This window comes from Antechinus flavipes, chromosome 3, assembly GCF_016432865.1.
Source record: "Antechinus flavipes isolate AdamAnt ecotype Samford, QLD, Australia chromosome 3, AdamAnt_v2, whole genome shotgun sequence".
Taxonomy (NCBI): Eukaryota; Metazoa; Chordata; class Mammalia; order Dasyuromorphia; family Dasyuridae; genus Antechinus; species Antechinus flavipes.
Window position 1 is genome coordinate 212,569,387 of NC_067400.1, and position 23,199 is coordinate 212,592,585.

The 23,199-nt window shown below is 33.3% G+C and overlaps 1 protein-coding gene across 1 annotated transcript in view; it reads left to right on the forward strand.

The window, feature by feature from the left end:
* Positions 1–6,846: 6,846 nt before the first annotated feature.
* The window catches only part of GPR143 (G protein-coupled receptor 143), a 58,825-nt gene continuing 42,472 nt past the window's right edge, over positions 6,847–23,199 (forward strand). The window contains exons 1-3 of the mRNA XM_051991131.1: positions 6,847–7,087; positions 9,640–9,749; positions 11,243–11,337. Of these exons, the coding sequence (XP_051847091.1) occupies positions 6,847–7,087; positions 9,640–9,749; positions 11,243–11,337 (446 nt within the window). The remainder of the gene's footprint in view (positions 7,088–9,639; positions 9,750–11,242; positions 11,338–23,199) is intronic.

Genomic DNA, 23,199 nt, shown 5'->3' on the forward strand with positions numbered 1-23,199 from the left:
TTTTTTTTTTCTTTAACTCATCTTTGTCAGTCTGGTATAAGATAAGGTAGAAGCTTAGAGTTGTCTTAATTTGCTTTCCTCTGATTATTAAAGATTTGTAACAATTTTTCATTTAACTGTTAGTAGTTTGCGTTTTGTTTTCTTTTGAGAACTGCTTATTTTCTATCTGTTGACCATTTCTCTCTTAGGGATTGACTTTTATTTGTATCACCTGACTATATTGTATATTTTTATATATTTGTATCACCTGACTATATATCCTAACTATCAGATATTCATTAGAATAAATTTGCTGTAACGATTTTCCCTCAGTCAATTTTTTTCCCTTCTAATTCTAAATGGGTTGATTTTTGTTTCAGTGGAACTGAATATTATCAAAATCATTCATTTCATCTTATGTGTTCTTCTCAATTTCTTGTTGATTCCAGAACTTTTCTACTACTCAAAGTCATGAAAGTTATCACCTTCCTTTCTCCTTTATTTATGATATAACCTTTTATATCTTGATCAAATATCTTATTGAAGCTTATTGTGGAATATACTGTGAGATGTTACCTTAAACATAATTTCTCCCAAATTGTATTCCCCCAAACTATAATTTTTAAAGTAATTTTAATAGTGGGATCTTGTCTAAGTGTTGATGCCTTTGGGTTTATTGTCACTATGCTACTACATTTGATTATTTTGGGTATTATGGACCTAATCTATATACATCTGATCACTTTTTTTTCTTTTTAAACTAGTACCAAATGTTTTGAAATATATTTTGAGATTTACTATGCTAGGTTACTCTTCTTTCTTATTTTTTTTCCCATTAGTTCCCATGAGATTCTTGACCATTTCTTCCTTCAGATGAATTCTGTCATTTTTTTTCTAGTTCTATAAAAACATTTTTCGGTAGTTTATTATGACAGCAAATTTATGAATAAATCTAGGTAATACTATCATTTTTTTATCATATTAACGTAGCTTAACTATGAGCAATGAATGAACAAATAAATGTAAATATTTATAATGTACCAAGCATTGTGATACCAAGCTTGGGGATACAAATACAAATTCAGTGACACTGACCTTCACAAACAAGATTCTATCTCTCAGTTCTAGACATTTTCTCTGACTATACCCCTTGGCTGGAACATTGATGATGGTTTGGCTCCCCACGATTCCCAGAGGGGCAAAAATGAAGAAGTTTGGCAGGGAAGCAACCCCTTCTGGTTGGCGCAGGTCCTTTGTAAATGAATTTATGAATCTGAAAAGTTAAACTGACAAAAATAACTTTATCATTAGAACTGAGAAGTCAGCTTTTGCAGGCTGACTTTTTTAGTGACAGGGTTCCAGCAGATAAATAAAGATCTAACAGAGAAATCCTCTGGCAGAGAAAGTTTCTAGCAGAGAAATCCTGACAGAGAGGTGAATAAGGTCCTATTTGGGAAATAGGTGAGAGAGATAAAGAGGGAGTAATGCTGAAAGAGAATGTCTTTTCAGCAGGCAGAGGGTCACAGCTATACCAAGGGGAGAGAGAGTTCCATGGCATGATTAGGTCCTCTGCAAGGAATGAACCCCAAATTGTTGCATTTTATAATTGAAACTTTGGCTGGAGGCTGAGGGACAGTTTGAGTTGGAATTAGACAAAGATTTCTGGAATTGAATAGAAATTTTCCATGAGTATCCATGGACTAATCTCCAACTCAATAGAGTTGGATAAAAATCTTGATCTCCAGCTCAGGCTAAGTAGGAGTGGTCCTGGACTCACCCAGATAACAGAATGAAACCACTTTATCTTGATTTCCTGGGTCGGGTCTTAGAGGAGAGATTCTCTGAGGAAGTTTCCCAAGCTTTCCCCCCAAGGTCAGAGAGAGAGAGAGAGAGAGAGAGAGAGAGAGAGAGAGAGAGAGAGAGAGAGATTTAGAGAGAGAGAGAAAGAGAAAGAGAAAGAGAGAGAGAGAGAGAGAGAGAGAAAGAGAGAGAGAGTGTATGTGTGTGTTTCAGGGCTCCCCTCATCACTCAGACTACTGACCTCCCTAGTTTCCTTTATATCCCAACTAAAATTTTATTATATCTAACTTTTGTAAAGTTTTATTCAGGTCCTTAACTTCTTTTTTTTTTTTTTTTAACCCTTTTTAAACAAAAAAGTCTCTAAGACTGAAAAGGGAACATTGAGATCTCGAACTATTATGATTTTGCTATTTATTTTCTTCTGTAATTTGAGTCACTTTTCCTTTAAGTTTGTTGTTGAGTTATTTTTCAGTCATGTCATACTCTCCAAGACCTATTTTGGGGTTTCTTTGGCAAAGACATGGGAGTAGTTTGCCATTTCCTTAAGGCAAACAGATTTAAGTGACTTGTTCAGAGTTTCTGAGGCCAGATTTAAACTTATGAAGATGAGTTTCACTGATTCTAAGCTTAGTGCTCTATCCACTATGCTACCTTCACTGTGACACTCATACACACACACACACACACACACACACACACACACACACACACACACACACAAAGAGAGAGACACAGAGAGGAGGGGAAAAAAGAGGATGGAAGAGAAGAAGAGAGAAACTAGTTTTGTTAATGATTTCTTGAAATTTCACAGAATCCAATTATTCCTAAATTCTCTTTCTTCAAACTATTTTCCAGATAATTTTTTATAGTAAAATTCTTTCACATTCTCCTAATCTTTCAGTCTTTTAACTTTGTTTAAATATTTTTTATTGTCCCCTAGAATCATTGAAATCTATTTTGCTAAATAATAAATATTTTTCAGGAAGTCTACTATTTAGATAAGATTTTTTACCTTCTGTTCTTAGCTCTCCTTCCTTTTTTTTCTAGTAGTCTTCATTTTATTTCCACTTTTAAAAAATTCTTCATTTCTTCCAGCTGCTCTCCAGATTTATGATATTCTATTTGTACTTGCTTTGAGATTTTCCCTTCTCTTGGGTTAACCTTTTAGGCATTTCTTCATTGTATTTTAATTAATGAGGATATCATAAAGTATCTTTCTTCATCCCAACTCTCACTCTCCTAGACAGTCCAGTTCCCTTAATTAAATACATCTGTTCTGCATTAGGGGTACCTCTGAGGGTTCAGGAGTTGTTTCTCTAATATCAATAGCTTGAACCCCCATTGGTGTGCTTCCCCCAATATTCTAAATTGAGAATAAATTGTATTACTATTTATTAAGGTGGTACTGTAAGAAGTTAGTATAAAACATCCTTCCCCCCTCCAATAGTTAGTTGATACACTTTACATTTAGAACCAAAGAGAAAGCTTAGAAAGCACATATGTCAAAGAGGTAATTGACAGTGCATGGCTGCTGGAAGTTTTAAAAATCTCATTTGTGGAACATTTAGGAAGCTCCCCTTAGGTGTTACAATGTTGTTTCTGGATGCTTTGTTATAGATACAGATACTTTGTTATTGTTGCTTAATTGTTTCAGTCTTTTCAGGATCTTTGTGATAACATTTGGGGTTTTCTTGGTAAAGATAATGCTTTGCTATTTCCTTCTCCAGTTTATTTTACAGATGAGGAACAGAGGCAAACAGGTTAAGTGGCTTGCCCAGAGTTATACAACTAGTAAGTATCTGAGGCTGGATTTGAACACAGACTTCCTGATTCCAGGCTACGAACAATTATCTAGAATGCCACCCAGAGAAGCCCCACACACCAATTTCTGATTTATTCTATTTAGGATACTGATGGGAAGATGGGAAGTTTAAAAAAAAGAAATTTATATGATAACTGTTGTATATTTAGAAGGAATAAGAAGTTGTAATAGGTGGATTTGCAGTTTTATATGCAATAATTTTTTTAATGTACTATGTTTTGGAAATGTTTGTTTTTCACAAATTAAAAATTAAAAGAAAAAAATAAGGTGGTTAGTCTGAGGGGGAGGGGGAAGAAAGAATCCTTGAACCAGGTTATGCTGCTTCTCAGAATACTAATAACCATAGGATACGTGATACATATCAATTTAAAAACACAGTCTTTTATATTGTAGTCATCATTCTACATGTTCCCAAATTCAAATTGTTTAACTGTTGTTATTTTGATGAATGATCTTAAGATTTGAATATGGAAACCAGAGACTGAGGAAAGGTGGGATAAAGTCATGACCTGCAACTGACCCTTACACCAATTGGGGACTGAAGATCCAGGATCAGAGAAAATAATAAGAAAGTGAGTGTCAAAGGACAATGATTCAGTTTGCTTCTGTATCAAGGCTTCATAAGAAGCATCTGAAATTCTCCATGGATGGATGACCCAATCTAACCTGCAGATTTAAACAAAACTTAGCACCCTAGCCTTTGAAGAAGTCAAAGGGAAAATTAGTTCAATAAACGAAGAAAGAAAAAAAATACTGACAGGGAATGTCGAGAGCAATAAAGTTGGATGTTATGCTTCCAGAAGAGAATGAGCAAATCAGATTTTAACAAACAGTTTCATTTGGTCTTGGTAATTATGTTCATGATTTTTATGTGTGTAATTGCAACCTAGTTTTTGACATTTGGGGATTTGGTTTCTAAGAACAGCTGCAACCTGAATAGAGTGAGTTTACAAATGTGTGCCAGGCCCTAATTCTTTTGAAGTTGTGACAGGGTTTGCTTTCCATTGTCTCATTAAAGCATCCTACTTCCCCTCTGGAAATGAAGTCTCTTTTTGTCCTTCAGTGATTAAACTAACAGGAAACCCCCTTCACTGTATTGGTGAAAGGAGAGAAACACAAACTATGACCAGCTGGCCCTCAATTAAAATTGCATAACAGGTGAAATTGCTTAGGTGGAGATTAAAAAAAGTGAGCATGAAGTAGATTGAATTAAATTAAATTATTATTTGCTGTTCTACAAATAATTTCTCTGGCCTTAAAATTGGTTAGAAGTAGTATCTTGGTAAACCTTCAAAAAATTTCTTTAATTTTTAGAGTGGGGATTTGGGAAGAAAGATAACATTTTTATTATGTTTCTATAGATTGATATGTTGGGGAAGAAAAGTCCCAGTATTTAAAGTATCAACTTATACTACATAATGGAATTGACTCTGGGCAAATCACTTAACAATGTTTGTCCTAGTTTCTACATCTATAAAATGAGTTGGAAAAGGAAATAGTAAACTACTTCAGTATCTTTATCAAGAAAACCTGAATAGGGTCACAAAGAGTCAGACATGACTGAAAGGACAACTACAATAAAAAGCAAAGATGTATTGAACAGGATGGGGCTTTAGAGAGTTTTATCTAAATACTTATTTTATAATTGGGAAAGTGAGGCTCACAGAGAGTAGCTTAACTAAGATTATATAGCGCCAGAAGGTTTATTAGTGCAAATAAATATAATTCTAACTACTTCTTGAAGATTCTCTAGTTTCTTTCTTTAGATATATTTAAAACCATTTTTATTGATAACTTTTGTTTTTTTACATCATATCACTTTTCAGTTCTACTACTTCTCTACTCTATGGAGTAAAGTGTTTAAAATAAAGAGAAAAAAGAGGGAAGGAAAGCAGTTCAACAAAAAAACAACCAATATACCAAACTAGTCTGATAGTATATGCAATATTCTATACCCATAGGCCCCCACCTCTACAAAAAAGGAAAAAGGTGAATTTTATTACCTCTTTCCTAGAGTCAGTTTTCACCATCATACTTACATAACATTCAGGTTTGTTTCAGAGCAATGAATTTTACCCACTGAACTCAAGTAGATCTGTGATCTTATTGAGTCAGGAATTCCCTCTAAAGATGCAAATCTCAATCCATCTATGTTTGTCCTTTTTTGCCACTCATCTATGTCATCCCAAGAGTTCAGCCATAGGGGAAAAATCCATTGCAATCAAATTTGAAATTTTATTTGAAAAGCCATTAAAATCTCTTGTTCATAAGCATCTGATGCTGAAATATTGTAGAATTGTTCAGAAAAATATAGACACTCATTTTTAAATTTTGGATGTATCTGGTGCCCAATTTGGACAGTCTTTCTTAAAAATCACTTTGGAGTTTGGCTTTGTATAGAGGTCTTAACTGAAGATTGTGAAGGTTAAAATCCCTCTCCTGACAGGAAATTGATTTCTTAGTTGGAGGTTAAAAAATGCATCCATTTTTTACTTGATAGTCAATCATAACAGAATGACTTAGCTAAACCCAAAGCAAGGAATTGATATATATCATTCATCTTTACCAGAACTTTATTTTTGTTCAGATCTGTGATTTCATCATTCTAGGGACTTCCCAGTAAGGAAACTCCCTCAACCAACACAAATCGACAACTATTCTATGACTTTTGTACTTAAAGGGGCACTGAGAGGTTAATGCCTTGCCCTTGATCGCAATATGTAACAAAGGTAGGACTGGAAACACTCTTGATCATTTCTTACTCCACCACACCAAATTGCTTCTCTTGCTAGATCCTATAGAGATAAAAAAGGAGGGCTAAAGGCTGTATTTTTTTAAAACTAAGTTTTATAAAGGACCTTGGTGAATGAGTTCAACATTTGGCTTGCCTTAAGGTTACTGAAAAGTCCTATCTACCCATTTACTATGGCTTTTAGGATGACTTTCTATCAGAAATTTTGCAGGGATGCTCTTAATAGCATCTTTTCAAAAATGTTCAGAGAAAAGAAATTTCATGTGACTAGAGTCCATCTTCTTTAAAGCAAGTTTCTGAGAGAGAAGAAAGTCAGCTCCCGGGGGGCTTTAGTCTGAACTGCAGCCACCCACATGATCTCTTCTTGCCCAGCCACAGCACATGATCTAATCCCAGAGGCCAGGGATCTGCAGGGGATAAGGAGACCTCCTTAGTTCTGGATTAAACAGGCTCTGCTGCAGATCTCTGTTTATAACACAAGCTAGACTTTTCCATGGCATCTCCCAGATTGGAGACCTTCTGTTGCCCAAACCGGGATGCAGCTACACAGCTGGTACTGGCTTTCCAGCCCCAGGTATTTAATGGGGTGTGCCTTGGGAGTGCCTCCTTCAATTTACTGCTCAGCATCTTACAGCTCCTTCCCAAGAAGAGCCAGGGACCCAAGAAGCTCCCTCACACTTCCTCTGCCACCATCCTGCTCTTCATCTCTGCTTGTGATCTCCTGGGCTGCCTAGGTAAAGAGGGGGTTTGGGGGGTTCACCACTTTAATCCTAAGAATTTGAGGGAATTTACTCTTGGGGTAATCTCACAGCACAATCTGAAGGATGCTTTTTAGTCAGTCGGGATGAAATGGAGAAATGTAAAAGTTCTTCCCCATCTAACTCTGGGCCAGAAAGAGGAGAGTAATTCTTTTTTTTTTTTTTTTTTTTAATTTCTTTGGCCTGGACAATCAATACAGGAATGCAAGATCAGCATGGTTTGAATTTATTTTCAAGTTATTGTTCTTATAGAGGAAATGTGATTTATAGTATGATTTATAAATTTCTAGCCCTTAGTACACCCTTAATGACTGCTTGCTGAATTGAATTGACATAATTGCTGAATTATGACATAAATGCTGAATTATGAAGCATGCCTAAAATCAGAGGTTGTAAGCAAATGCTTTCTGTTGAAAGGAGAAGGTATCAGAATGTTTGGTTTGCCTTCTGCTCCATTGAAGAGGCACTTGCCAACCTCTGAGAAGTTAAGTGGAGCAGTAGCTGTGCCCTATAGTTCTCTCCCCATTGATTCTGTTATTTTAGGCTTCAGAAATGTCATTTTAAAATTCAAGTGGCTTGATTAGGATAAAAAAACCTGAGGTCCAACAAGGAGAGAGAGTAATCACACATATTTGGGATGAAATGTTTGATTTTTTTCAGTTTAATGGACAGAATTCATTAAACTTGATTTGTTTTCATTGTGATTTTTCTTTATAATTTTAGAAGAGTCACTTAGTTTCATGTGAGTTTTTATATTTTTAATTCCAAAATCAAAAAAAATTTCTGATCGTGGAAATGGATCAATTGTGGGAGATGACAAGGTTAAGAGTCAGACCATAACATCAGTGTACAAATCAAATCAGTGCCATTTTCACAGCTACCACAGCATCTCTTACATCTGATCCCTTTTCACTGCTCACAGAGCCATGTGACATATAAAAAATTCACAAGACAGTTTTGGGTTATTAATCATTTTATTAATTATGCTAACAAATAATTAATAAAAGGTGGGCCATTTGGCATTCTCTTATGAGCCAAAAGATCCTGGGTCTCCCAAATAATTTATTATTTAATAAATATTTCTCTCATTTATCATCTTAGTTCAGGGTTTTATCACCTCTGGCCTAAAATACTACAATATCTTCTTAATTTATCTTCCCATCTCTAAGTTCTCTCCAATTAAGTTTCCACCCAGCTCCCAAAGTTATCTTGGTAAAGCACAGGCTTAGCTGTATCACTCCCTTGCTCATTAAACTCCAATAGCATCCTATTTTACCTTTAGGATCAAATACACAATCCTTTATATTATTTAAAGTTCTTTACAACCTGGCTCGAACCTACCTTTCTATTTTATTATAAATTACTCTCCTCCATATGCCTTATCAATGTAATATTTTTGTAGTTCTTCATATGGTCCTTTTCCCTTTTTGGTACTTTTACAGTAGCTATACCCCATAATAGAAATGTATTTCCTTTAACCGTTATCTTTAGGAATCCCTGGTTTTCTTAAAAACTCGGTTCAGGCACCACCTCTTACATGAAATATTTTCTGATCTCCCAGCTGCTGGTGCCTTCCATTCCCATCTTACTGTGCTTACCATGATCTGATACTGATTTTATGTACACATACATATACATGTGCATATATTTGTATGTATGTGTATTTAGATAGGTACATTAAAATGCTTGCTTAAAAATGATTCTTTAATGGAAAGTTGCTTGAGGCACTGAGATTTCAAGAGACTTGCCTAAGGTCAATTAAACCAGGTGATACCAATGGGAATTGAAATTCCAGCTTCCTGATCCCAAAGGTTACTTTTCATTTGCCATGCCAGAATATGATATTCTAATAAAAAATCAAACTTTTATTATTTTTTGAAATTATTAGATAATAATAAGAGGGTATCCAAGTATCACCTTTTCAAAAAAAAAAAGCAATAACTGGTTATTTTGTGACTCATCTTTTATTTGTATAACCTATTTAAGTGTAACATGATAATACATTTGTTAATAAGTCTTGTAGTATCTTAGAAGTAGGTCAGTATGCTCAGTTTGTGGAAGTATTTGAGGACAGTAATGAAATCAAAATTTTAGAAAAAATAAAAAAGGAACACTTAAAAAGGCAACATTGTCATTATCATTTTATATAGAAACATAGGTAATCAATTTAGATTATATTTAAAAGATGAAGCAATAGTTTTTATTATTTAAGATATATTTTTTCTATATGAAAATATTTCTATACAATAGAAACATTTCTATTATGCAAAATGCTTAATAAAGGATTCAAAATGCATCAATTTTTAGTAGCAAATCAACTCAATAATGAGAGAAGTATTTTAAAATAGTTTAAAATAGTTTAAGATCCTTTATAGCTAAGCATTGAGGTTCTTCTCTCAGATTAAGAAATATTTATTATTTGTGTGTGAGTATGTATATATTTGTCCTTGTTTTCTCTCTAGCTACAGTAAGCATGCAAATTTAATTGGAATTACAGACTTAGAAGATCAGTTAATTTTTCCTTTTAGGTATCATATTCAGGTCTACAGTATGGTTAGGATTTCCAGATTTCATTGGAAATATCTCAGTGGTGAATGGAACAGATGTGTGGCCTGCTGTTTTCTGTGTAGGAAGTGCGGTAAGTATCATCTTCATATTTCTCTCATTGCTTCCAATTCCCTCTTCCCACCTTTTATTTTATTTTCTAACTGCCTGCCACCACACATCACATCATATATGCATATATGCATCATATGCACCCATGTGCATATACACACAAGTTTATACAGTATGGAATGTGACAGAAAATACAAGATCAGGAGAGGAATATATTCCTGAGATGATATTTTCACTCCAAATGCATTTCGTTCATTATTATCAAAATATATTTTGACCTAAGATTTCAATATGTCAATGGTTCTGTGATCCATGTAGGCATTTCTTCCAGTATTGTTGTATGTATGTCCAGCGAGTTGATGTATGTCCTTTTCCCCCCTAATGTAGGTATGGATTCAGCTGTTAAATAATATATAACATTCCATGCTTTCATTTCTTTTAAATTTCTTTTTTTTTTTTTTTTTATTATTATAGCTTTTATTTACAAGATATATCCATGGGTAATTTTTTAGCATTGACAATTGCAAAACTTTTTGTTCCAATTTTTCCCCTCCTTCCCCCTACCCCCTCCCCCAGATCATGCCTTCATTTCTTATCTATGTCCTTCCATCAATTCTTTTATGGGTGGAGAAAGCCAGCTCCTGATATACGAGGAGCCTTTATCCAGAGTTATTTAAATTGACAACTCTTGTGCTAAATAAAACAGTGAGCCTCAAAGCTTTTGTGCTGTCAATTAATGAATTGTATTCTGAGAAGAGGGAGCACGGTTTAATGGATACCTTGAAGGCAGGAAAATTAAGTGATGTCTCTGAAGGTCGTGGTTGTGTGACCATGAGTAATTTATCTAACCTTCTATGTTCCAGCCAACTGACTAAGACCATAAAAGTTACAGAGGACTTGCTGATATGCATCAGTGAGGGGAACTTCTTTACTGGGAGTTTTTTGAACCAATGACATGTCCAGACACCTCCCTCAAAAGATTAACAGAGAAAGGGAAATTACTTTTCATCCAACAAAAGATTATCTTGCCTTCTCTTTCATTGTCTGCCCCCAAAACTCTTTTCAGCTATAACTGAATGAATATTTTATTTCACATTAGGGAAATATTACTGTAGGTGTTTTTTTCAAACAGTTCCTTTCCATCATAGTTGAGGTACATTTCTGAAGCATTTCTCCATTGATCAGATGGAAGAAAACAAAGTCCAATTTGTAAACTCCTATGAGATTCTACTCTAATTTAAACAGCATATTTCACCATGTATTTTATTCACTCTGTGGAAAAGTGTTAAAGGAAACAAAGCTATTTAAACACATCTAGTTGAGTAGAGGGAACAAGATGATTATTCTTCTTTCATTGCAAAAAACTACAGCCACATGTCCAACTGAATGCATTCATGTGTTGAATTAATAACGTCAAAGGAAGTGGATTTCTAAAGTTTCATTTCATGGATGGTCTGGAAATCCGGTGAATGTTTTCAGGGGAGTTAATGTATGTCCTTTTTGCCCCTAATGTAGGTGTGGATCCAGCTGTTATATAGTGCTTGTTTCTGGTGGCTATTTTGCTATGCTGTAGATGCTTATTTGGTGATAAGAAGATCTACAGGATTAAGGTACTAATAGAGAAAATAAATGACAAACTGAATTTTCTCACAAGAATTCATTTAACTGTTGTGGTTGGAGAAATATTTTGAAAAAGATGAACTTATTTTGGGATGTCTTTATTACAAGGAACAGTTACAAATAAGAGGAAAGTGAATTTAGAATTGGGGATTTTCATTCAAATATTGACTCTTTCACTTATTAGTTGTGTGATCTTGAGGAAGTCACTTAATTTTTATGATCCTCTGTAACTTTGTGTATTAAAAGAGGAAGTTTGACCTTTAAGATCTCTTTCAGCTCTTGATCTTACAACAAGCCTACCAGAATCTGAGACCTCAAATGATTTCTAAGGGTGGTCAATAAATACCTGTTGACTGATCAGTATCAAAAAATAAGCTTAGTTACATTTTATACATTATAGTCGAGAAGAAGATGAAGACAAAGAAGGTGAAGTTTATGTTAATAGCAACCAGATGAAAGGACCTAATATATATTTGATATATAACATATAACATAAAAATTGTCTTTAAAATGAATAAAATACAGATCAAAACAATTACTTCTAAATATTGGAAATAAATGATTAACAACTTAATATTACAAAACCATTGAATTGAAAAAACTGGTACCATAGTTAAGTTGAAAAAAAAAAGATTCTCTCAGTATGTATTGACTTTTCTGAGACAAGTCTTATTTTCAAATTTTTATTAATAGTTATTTTTTGCCCTTGCTTAATTATATTATTTTTGAGATTGTTCATTCTATACTTGTCTCCTTTCTAGAACATGTGGCCTGTAACTCAGAGAGGGATACTTTTGAAAATAAAAACAATATTATCTCTCTTTTTATGGAATTGGCAGTGGAAAGAACATTAAATTTTGACTATTACTTAGTAATTATGTGAGCATGAGCAAGTTATTTACTTCTTGAAGGTCCCTCCTTTTATAAAAAATGGAGATCATACCCAAAGCAGTGATTCCTCATTGTCTATTGAATAAAGTAGAAACTTCTGAACCTAGTATTCCAAACTTTCCACAGTCTGAATCAGTATGATACAGTGAGAAAAGCACTAACTCTAGAGTCAAAAGATATGGATTCAAATTTTGATTCACATCATCTGTATGAATTTGGGCAAATTATTTAACCTTTATGGACTTCAGTTTCTTATCTCTAAAATGAGAGGATAGAACTAGATCCAAAATCCTTGTTTGCTCCAGAGTGATGAGATCACTATCCTCTCTAAGCATCCTACTCAGCTGCTTCCCTAGAATATACTATCTGTAGACCAGTCTTGCTACAGCTAAAGATTTTTCACTTGGTCGATTCTTGTCCTTCTTGAAGGACATCACTATCTTGAATTGAATTACAATATATCTGATTATGGCTGATCAGACCAATAGGAACTCAGAATACTCTGCTACAGAGTAGTCCACGTGAACATTTGGGGTAGTTTCTAAAATTTTATGCATTTTGCACTTCCTTTGAGTTAATTCAATTTTGCTTTGCTTATAGAGCACAGCATCTCTCTGATAAGGGCAGTCCTGTGCCAATGTCACCTTCATATAATCGATTCTAAAGAAATACCTTGAGAGTGTCCTTGTATCACTTTTTCTAACTAACTTGTGAGCATTTGCCCTGTGTGAGTTCTCCATAAAATATTTTTTTTAGCAAACATAAATTTGACATTTGAATAATGTGGCCAACTCAACAGATTTGTGCTCTCTGCATCAGAGTTGGAATGCTTGGCAGTATACCAGTCTCACTATACTTCTCACTATAGAATATTGATCATAAGGTTAGACAGTTTTTTGACCATAGTAACCCATGAATGGGGCAATAAGTGATGAAGTATATCAAGTACTTGGCTGGGAATTGGGAAGATTCATCTTCCTGAATTCAAATCTGTCAGCATTAACTATCTGTGTGACCCTGGGCAAGTCACTTAACTCTATTTGCCTCGATTTCTAAAATGAGCTAAAGAAGGAAGTGGCAAATTGCTCCAATATCTTTGCCAAGAAAATCCTAAATGGAACCACAAAGAATCAGACATGACTAAAAAGACTGAAGAAGAACCCATGAATACAAAAAGTCCCTCTGTATATATGGTTCTTTCTTATGTCCTATGGCAATGGAAGAGTAGTAGAGATTGACCCATCCCAAAGCATGGGGAAAAATCAGGAACAGCAAATAGTTTTTCCTGCAAAGGCAATAAACAATTATTATTTTTTACATATATGCCTACTTATATATCTCTGTAACATCTTTATTTAAAATGATTTACATACATATTTAATTCCATTCAAAAAAAAATCACTTGAAAACACTATATTAAGCCAACTGAGAGCAAATATAAAAACTTAACATCCTTTGGCCCAAAAGAGATTAGGTTCTACTGGATGGATACAATCAATACATATAGAAGTAAATTCAGAATTAAAAAAAATCTTAGGAGTGAGAGAGCATTAACAACAGAGAACAGGAAATACTTAAAGTAGGAGGTGGCACTTAACTGTGTTTTGATGGAAACCAGAGATTCCATGAAGTGGAGCTGAGGGAATATATATCAGATATGAGGGAATCACTTGTGGGAAGGTACAGAAATAAATATTTCATGTTTAGGGAAGAGCTAGCCAGGCAGTTTGACTGAAATAGACAGTGCATGGGGAGTTAATATACAATAAGATTAAAATGATAGAGGTGAGGCTGATTATGGAGTATCTTTATTTTTTTAATTAATTAAAGCTTTTTATTTTTCAAAACATATGTGGACAATTCTTCAACAACAGCCCTTACAAAACCTTGTTTTCCAATTCCCCCCATCCCCCACTCCCTCCCCTAGATGGCAAGTAGTACAATATATGTTAAACATGATAGAAATATATGGGTTTTTTTTGAAATTTAATTATATTTATTTTTTTTGTACAGGATCAGAGAAAAAAAAAACCAGTACCAAATTCTGGGTACAACAGTTTGATCTAACATAGCCATCTAAATTAAAAATAAACACTCACACATATGTCATATAACAAAAATGTAGAAGTAAATTAAAAAATTAAGGCACTAGAACATAAATGGATGTAGTGTATTAGGAAGCAATCTTTTTTCAATCATTCATTTTTCCCATTTAAAATTAATGTACGATGTCTTACAAACAGCATTGTGTCACTGAGTCGTGCTTCTTCTGAGAACTACATTCTAAGAGTGTTGCCAGAATAAAAGCTACAATAGACAACTTTCCTAGTGTTCCATGTCACTAACACTGATGTAGAACTGTCCTATCTGGCAAAGGCCAACTGTGTGCCCAGGCACCTTGGCATAGTCACTCTGTATACTTCCTGTACACCATGAAAATTGGTTTAAAAAAAAGCAAGAAATATATGTTAAATCCAATATTTGCATACAAAATTATTCAATTATCATGCTGCACAAGAAAAATCAAGTCAAACCAGTAAGAAAAAAAAGCAAAATAAAATGCAAGCATACAACAACAAAAAGAGTGAAAATGCTGTTGTGAACCACACTCAGTACCTATAGAACTCTCTCTGAGTATAGATGGCTCTCTTCATCACTGAACAATTGCAAGTGGTTTGAATCATCTCATTGTTGAAGAGAGCCATGTCCATCAGAAATAATCATGTATAATCTTGTTGTTGTTGTGTACAATGATCTGATTCTGCTCATTTTACTCAGCATCAATTCTTGCCCAGGCCTCTCTGAAATCATCCTGCTGGTCAATTCTCATAGAACAATAATGTTCCATAACATTCATATACCATAATTTATTCAGCCATTCTCCAATTGATGGGCATCCATTTAGTTTCCAGTTTCTTGCCACTATAAAAAGGGCTGCCACAAACATTTTTGTACATGTAGGTCCCTTTCCCTTATAGAGTATCTTTAATGCCAAGTTGAAGAAAATGATGAACTAGGAGAAGAACAGGAATTTTCTGGATAATTTTCTGGAGCAGACTATATCTTTTACAATCATACAATTAATGTTTGTTAATTTCCAAACAGCAGATTGCCAACAAATGAAATTCAATCTTTATCTCGGTATAAGCAGAGTGCCTCGCATGGATTTAAATCAAAAAGAATTGGATAGATTTGATAGAAATAATTTTGTGATCAATTGAGTATTAGCATCAATGATGCTTTTAAAATGAAGATAGTACAATAGTCTGGGTCTGATTCATGACAGTCTAGTGCTTTAGGTTCAGAACTGGATTAAAATAAGATACCTCTAGATCATCAGTTAACAAAAAGTTTATTTACTGATGGGATAAAGAAAATGCTCAATAAGAACATGACTTACTACTAGGTTTGTATCCCAAAGAGATCATAAAAGATTATTTAAGATGTTCAAAATGATAGTATATACATAAGGCCTATATCAGATTGCTTGCTGACTTGGGGGAGGAAGGGAGGAAAAGGGGGAAGGAGAAAAAAAATTGGAACTCAAAATTTTACCCCAAAAAAATGAATGTTGAAGAATGTGGCACTAAACTCAGATCAAGGCCCCACCGTCCTATCCACATAAAAATATGTCTGGTCAGCAGAGTAAAGTATGATTTGCCCAGTCTGAAGAGCTTTGACTCCCTGTGGGCAGGCAACTTTTATGCTCTTGGGTAACCAAGAATTGTGGCAGTAGTCAAAGTTTTCATTCCCTAAACTAATTAAGTCTTAAGGACTGTTTTAGTAGATTTTAGGGGGAGGTGGGAAATATCTTGTCTAGTGGCAAAAGATTGCTGGTAAATATTTCTTCTACCATAGAAACATATCTGCCTGAAATTTTCACTAATATGCAAAATGTAGAGAGTAGCATACAAACAAAAGGAGTTTTTCTTACATGGATGAAATTCTCCAAATGTCTCTATTGGCAAGTTATATTAATTTTGGTGTTACATTCACCAACCTACCTTTTCAATAAAATCTGGGGTTATTCATACCAATAATTCTAGTCATCTACACTAGATTTAAAAAAAAATGCATATTGCCCAGAATATGGTGTGCAACTGGATAAATAATTCATAAGTTTTTTTATCTTAATAGTATTTTATTTTTCCAAATACATATAAAGATACACCTTTGCAAAACTTTGCATTCCAGTTTTTATCCCTCCTTCCCAAGACAGCAAGCAACCTGATAGATTAAACATATGAAATTCTAAACATATTTCCATATTCATCATGCTGCACAAGAAAAATCTGATCAAAAGGGGGAAAAAAACATGAGAAAGACGGAGAAAAAACACCAAGCAAACAACCAACAACAACAACAAAAAGGTGAAAATAGTATGCTTTGATCCATATTTATAGTTCTCTATCTGAATGTGAATGATGTTTTCCATCATACATCTATCAGAATTATCTTGCATCACCTCATTATTGAAAAGAGCCAAGCCCATCACAGTTAATCATCATATAATATTGTTACTATGTACAATGTTCTCTTGGTTCTGCTTACTTCACTTCGAATCAGTTTGGTTCATATCTTTCCAGGATTTTCTTAAATCAACCTGGTCATCGTTTCTTATAGAACAATAATATTCCATTGCATTCGTATACCATAACTTATTCAGCCATTCCCAATTGAGGGGCATCCACTCAATTTCCAATTCCTTGCTGCTACAATCATAAAGGTCTTAAAAATAGATTTTTACTGATTTTTTTTTGTTCGTTTCACATCATTTATATTTCTTCTAGTATTCTTTCTCTTTCCAGAGAGCCATCTCTTAGGACAGAGATGGGGAGACTATGGCCTATTGGCCTGCAGAATTATTTGCATAATCAACTGCAGGTGATGATGAAAGCCAGGTACCACAACCTCTTGAGCTTTTTAAGTTGATACATTTTTTTTTATGGTCTTTGAATGATGTTATAAATATCCAAATGGCCCTTAGCAGAAAAAAAAGTTCTCCATTTCTGTCTTAGGCCAAGGAATTTAAAAAAAGGAATTAAAAAAAAAAAAAGGAATTAATAGATTTTAAAAATTCTGACAACATATGCAATGATCCCTATGAGAATAACCTGGGGGGAAAAGTTATAGGTAGTCTTAAATATCCCTTAATCTCTCTGAGGCTTGGTTTTCTCATTTGCAAAATGAGAATTTGGGTTAGATGGCCTCTGAGCATTTTCCCATTCTGTGTTTATGGACCTTAGAACAGATAGCATCTTTAAAACTTTTTGTTGTTGCAGTTGAGAGAGGGTATAAGCAATATGCAAAAGGTTTTTACATGTAAATTCTAAAATAGTACTTTAAGTCATTAAAGTTTAAAAATTAAAATTCCAGTTAAGGAGCTTAAAATATTGACAGTGTTTCAACTGATCCACATAGATATTTATCAATACATTGTGATAGATGATTATGTTGCTTGTTTCATAATCCCTCTATGGACACAGGTTGTAACCTCCTCTAAAAGAATTGTGATCGCCAAAAATTTAGTGGTAGGTACATTGCCTTTTTGCCAGTAATCTGGTGATAAGACCAAGTACTTAGTCTGATCTTTGGATGACTGAAATTCAATGTGTCATTGAGCTCACATGAAAAGCTTTTAAAATTAAAATTATGAATGATGTACTTATCAATTAATACTCCAGAGTGCTGATGATTCATATTTTCTACATTTAGAAAGATTGCTGTTGGACTAAAGATACAGAACATGTCATTTTCAGACATGGTCAACATGTAGATTTTTTTTTTCCTGACACTTTTTATTTATTGCAAGAGAGATCTTTTATTTGGAATGGGGGGAGAAGATTTATTCAGAGGATTTAGTGAGTAATAAAGAAAATTTTAAAAAGGAAGAAAAGAAACAAAAGATCATCAATGAAACAAATACACAAAAGAGAATAGGAGATGGTTCAGTAGAAGATACAAATAGAGTTTTGTTGGAAATGGAGAATTATGATATCGATCCTCTTTTGTTCTTTGCATATGGAAATGTTCATATTATTAATTTTGTAACAAAAAGAAAATAAGAGATATTTTATTTAAAGAAGATACCCTATGTCAGAACAATAGTAACCAAAAAGATAAATGTCATTAGACTATCCTATAAAATCAAAATACTCAGAAATTCCTTGTGTAGTAGTTATTTTTACACAATCCAATTTTAGCTAAGATTAAGGCCTAAATTTCAACAGCAGAACTGAACCCTTTGGTGAATATTGTTGGAGCTAAGAATAAAATCCATTTGTTCCATAATTTTGTAATTTGAATGTTCCAGTTTTGTCACAAATAGCTCTTTAGATCATGTAATTTGTAGATCTCATATAGCCTCAGTTTTTCTTTTTATTTTCCTTTTTTAGGTCATTTTGAAGCTTTAATTCTATAATTGGAGAAGTGTTTCTAGGGACCAAATGTCCTTTTGTTACTTTTGATATGTCTTCACTAAAATCTCATTCTGATATTTCCTTGGCAAATATTAAGTTGCATCCAAATTACTATTTGCTATCTTCACAGATCTGAGGGCATGAATTAGAACCTTAGAATTGTTTTAAAATTTGTAATTCTTTTATTTAAAAATTTTTAAAATAATTTTTATTTTTTCCAGTTATATGTAAAGATAATTTTTAGCATTCATTTTTTTAACTGCTCAATTTTTACTTTGTTTCTCTTCCAAAGAGAATTTGCAAAGGAAATGATATAACAAAAATAGCTTAAAAATTGGTAAGATGATCATAAGAAAATATCTATCCTTCATGAATTCAAATCACCTGTCCAAGATGAATAACATTGTAAGATATCGTCATTGGTATCTGTGATTACCAAGTCAACGTCAGTGATATTTGAAAATTAGCATTCATTTAAACAAAATTTTGATTTCCAACTTTTTCTTCCTCTTTCTTTCTCCTCTCTTCTCTTCCTAAGCAATTTGATATAGTTTTATATGTACAATCATATAAAACTTATTTCCATATTAGTCATTGTTGTGAAAGAAATCAACTAAAAGGAAAAATCATGAAAAAAAAAAGTGAAAAAAGTATACTTCAATCTACATTCAGAGTCCATTAGTTCTTTATCTAAATGTCGATAATATTGTCCATCATGAATCCTTTGTAATTGTCTTAAATCATTAAATTACTAAAAAGTGTTGAGTTATTGACAGTCAATTCTCACACTATGTTCTGTTACTATGTATGATCTTTTTTGGTTCTGTTGATTTTACTTTGCATCAATTCATACAAGTCTTTCCACGTTTTTCTGAAATCTGCTCATCATTTTTTTTCCTTTCTTTCTTTTTTCTTTTTTTTGCTGAGGCAATTGGGATTGAATGACTTGCCCAGGGTCTCATAGCTAGGAGGTGTTAAATGTCTGAGGCCAGATTGAGCTCAAGTCCTCCTGACTTCAGGGCTGGTGCTCTAACTACTACACCACCTAGCTGTCCCATGCTCATCATTTCTTACTACACAATAAGAGTATTCTATTGCATTCATGTACTACAACTTGTCTAGACATTCCTCAGTTGATAGATAACCCCCCAATTTCCAATATTTTGCCACCACAAAAAGAATTATCAATCTTTTATTATTAGTGATTTGAAGCATATTTCATGAATGTTGATAGTTTTTTTTTCTTTTGAGAACTTCCTGTTGACAGTCACTAACAGTATTTTTCAACTGATAAATGGCTCTTGTTATATGTTTGCATTTGTTTCCTAAATATGCTATTCAATGATTTTAGTCATGTCCAGTTCTTCATAGCAAAGATGTGGATGAAACTGAGACAAACAGGATTGAGTGACTTGCCCAGGATCACACAGCTAATAAGTTTCTGAGAGCACATTTGAATTCATGAAGATGAAACTTCCTGATTCCAAGTCCAGTAGTTTATAACCTGTGCCACCTAGCTGCCCCTAAATTGATTTGCTTTTTACATATTTCTAAAATTTCTAAATATCAGAGAAATTTACTGCAAAGATTTTTTTCCCTGAAGGTCATTGTTTCCTTTCTAATCTTATTGCATTGATTTTGTTTCTGAAAAATCTCTTTACTCTTATGTTTTTAAGAAGTATCTATCTTAACTTGTGTAAATCCATTTTATTTCTTGTTTGGATCAAGAACTCTTCCCTTTGTTTCTAATTGAGATAGGTGTTCCTTTCTCTGATTTTCTGATTTATAATTTGAGCTTTTATGTCTAAATCCTTTGTTCATTTGGAATTTATTGTGGAATATAGTATGAGATGTATTCTAAACCTAATTTCTATCGAATTGTATTTCTGTTCTCCTTGCATTTTTGGTTAACGAGTAAGTTGTGACTGACATTTGGAGTCTTTGGAGTTATTAAAAATTATGTTAGTATATTCATTTGTTACTGTTTCTTATGTAATTAATCTGTTGAATGATGAGATCATTTTAGTAATTACTGTTTTCTTATGAGAAAAAAAATTTAAGATCTAGAACTTTAGGCTTTTCCCCATTCTACTTCTTTCTATTCTTGACCTTGAGAATTTCTGAACTTTTGTTCCTCTAGATGGATTGTATTAATTTTTCCTAATTCTTTGAAATAATTATTTGATAATTTGTTTGGTACTGGATCTATAAAATATAGCAAGATTCAAATATTTGAATCCAAATAATATGAAATCCATTTTTAGTGTGAATTGCATAATGGCACTTGTTTGAATTTAATAAGACAAAATTAACATGATCAGTTTGCATTGTACTTGCTTAGCAGCATATAGACATTTGATATATTTCTAAATACCATGTTAACAACAATGGTATTAGGTTTTTTAAAAAGTCCTTCACTAAATGAACACAAGCAAGAATATTTTAGATGGAAACACTATCTGCACACCCACAAAAAAGACAAGAAATTGGATCTTCAATATTGAACAAAAATTTAATGTAAATGAATAACATAGATGTAGTCATAGTAACTCTAAAGTAGGATGAGATGTTAGAATATTTGAATCTACAGTAGAGAATATTATGGGAAAAAATGTTCTACTGGGTTTTGGTAAATCAAGTTTGCACCTATTCTCATCTTGGTGGGTGATTGGGGAGTCGGGAAGAAGTCTGGCAAGAGTCTGGGAAGTCTCCTAAGGAAAGGAGGATAACATTGGCATAAGTTTCCTAGTCAACTCCTCATCAATCTGGTCCTCTGGATGGTGGATATAGCAAAGAACAACAGATATCTTTTCCATCCTATAGAAGTTTCTAGCTTCTGAACCAGAGAACCAAAATGAAAAGATCACCAAAAGCTAATTTAGCTCACTCAGGAGAAACACTTTTTATTTCCTTCTCCACCCTCCAACAAAACCATCAACTCTGAAGCATAAAGAAGCTGAACTAAAATATTCACTAATTTTCAATTTAAAAGAGAATTGAGGGAATGACTTTTCCAGAAAAATATCTTGAAATGATTCCTTGTTGCCTTCTCCTAAATTGATTACAAAATTGCCAATCATAAGAAAACTTAAATTCTCTTAAGTCTATTTCTGCTATTTATAATAAAGTATCAGAAGCAACCAGAGAGCTCTACAGAAGCTACAGCATAGACCCAGAAGCAGAGTACCACCTGGAAAAAAGCTTCCAAGAGAAAATTTGGCAGATAAATCTGATAGAATTCTATAAAGCTTCAAGAAACAAACATGAATGCTAAAAAGAAATATGTGAAATAAATGAAGGGGAAAAACTATGGCTTGTATCCACGGATTATGAAGATACAAAACATATTTATGCATTCCATCACTAAGAGAAGACAAGTTGCAATAATATTAGAATGTTTAATCTCCATTAGGGTGTGGTTTTTCCCCCCTTGTTTTTGTTTTTGTTTTTTCCCCTTTCATTTAAATGCTATGCTATCCTTTCAATTTGAAAACTTTGATTTTTCTGTTAATACACACTGTTTAAGTTTTAGTTGGAGCTCATAAGAATTTTAAAGCGGTGGTTAGGTGGAGTATCTAATACTTTCCAGAAGAATCTTTGCTGGAATCTAGACCCCCTGCCAGGAGATTGATTGAAGCCTAGACAGAAGTTCTATGTTTTAATATGGGGAAAAGAAACAATAACCTCAAAAAAACTTACAGTTCTGAGTATGCTTGAATCTTCAGCATTCATTTATGAACACAGAAGTTACATTGAGCTATATGTTCACTTAACTTTGAAAAAGTAGGATGGGAAATGGAATTGTTGGACAGCAAATAACTTAAAACTATTAATAATTTCTAAGTAGTAACTAGTAACTAATCAATTAATAACCATTTATTAAATCCCCAATGTGCCTATCATTTTGCTAAAATCCCAAAGATACAAAGATAAGAATAGGATATTGAGTAACAAAAGAGGAGAAAACTAGCTCCTGATTAGTCCTAAACATTGAGAAATCTTATTATTACCTGTACAAATATTGTGCCCCAAGTGGGTTAATTGCCATACTGTCAGTCAAATCTTGATCATCCACTTTATTCCTCAGGTTTTAGAGTTTTTAGAGGTACAGAATGGCTTCTTAAGGAAGAGCATCAAGGGCTCATATAGAGAATAAACTAGGCTAAATCAGGTTTTTTAAAATAATTGTTTTCTAATATCACTAGTAAGAGGTAATATAGCACAACAAATAGTGTGCTAGACTGATGATCAGGAATTCAAGTGAACTTAAAACAAATTTATTAAGTATCTACTATTTGCAAGGCACTGTTCTTGGTATTGAGCATACAGTGACAAAAAAATAATCTCTTCCCTCTAGAAATTTACATTCTGGTAAGGGTAGGAGAAAGTATAAACCAGGTTTACAACTAAGTATATACAAAGGACATGCAAAGTTATACTAATTAATTTCAAGAGTAATTTCAAAATAAAATGGGAGGTAGAGTTTGCTTTGAAATAAGGAATTCTACAAAATAGAGATAAAAAGGATTACATTCTAGCTAT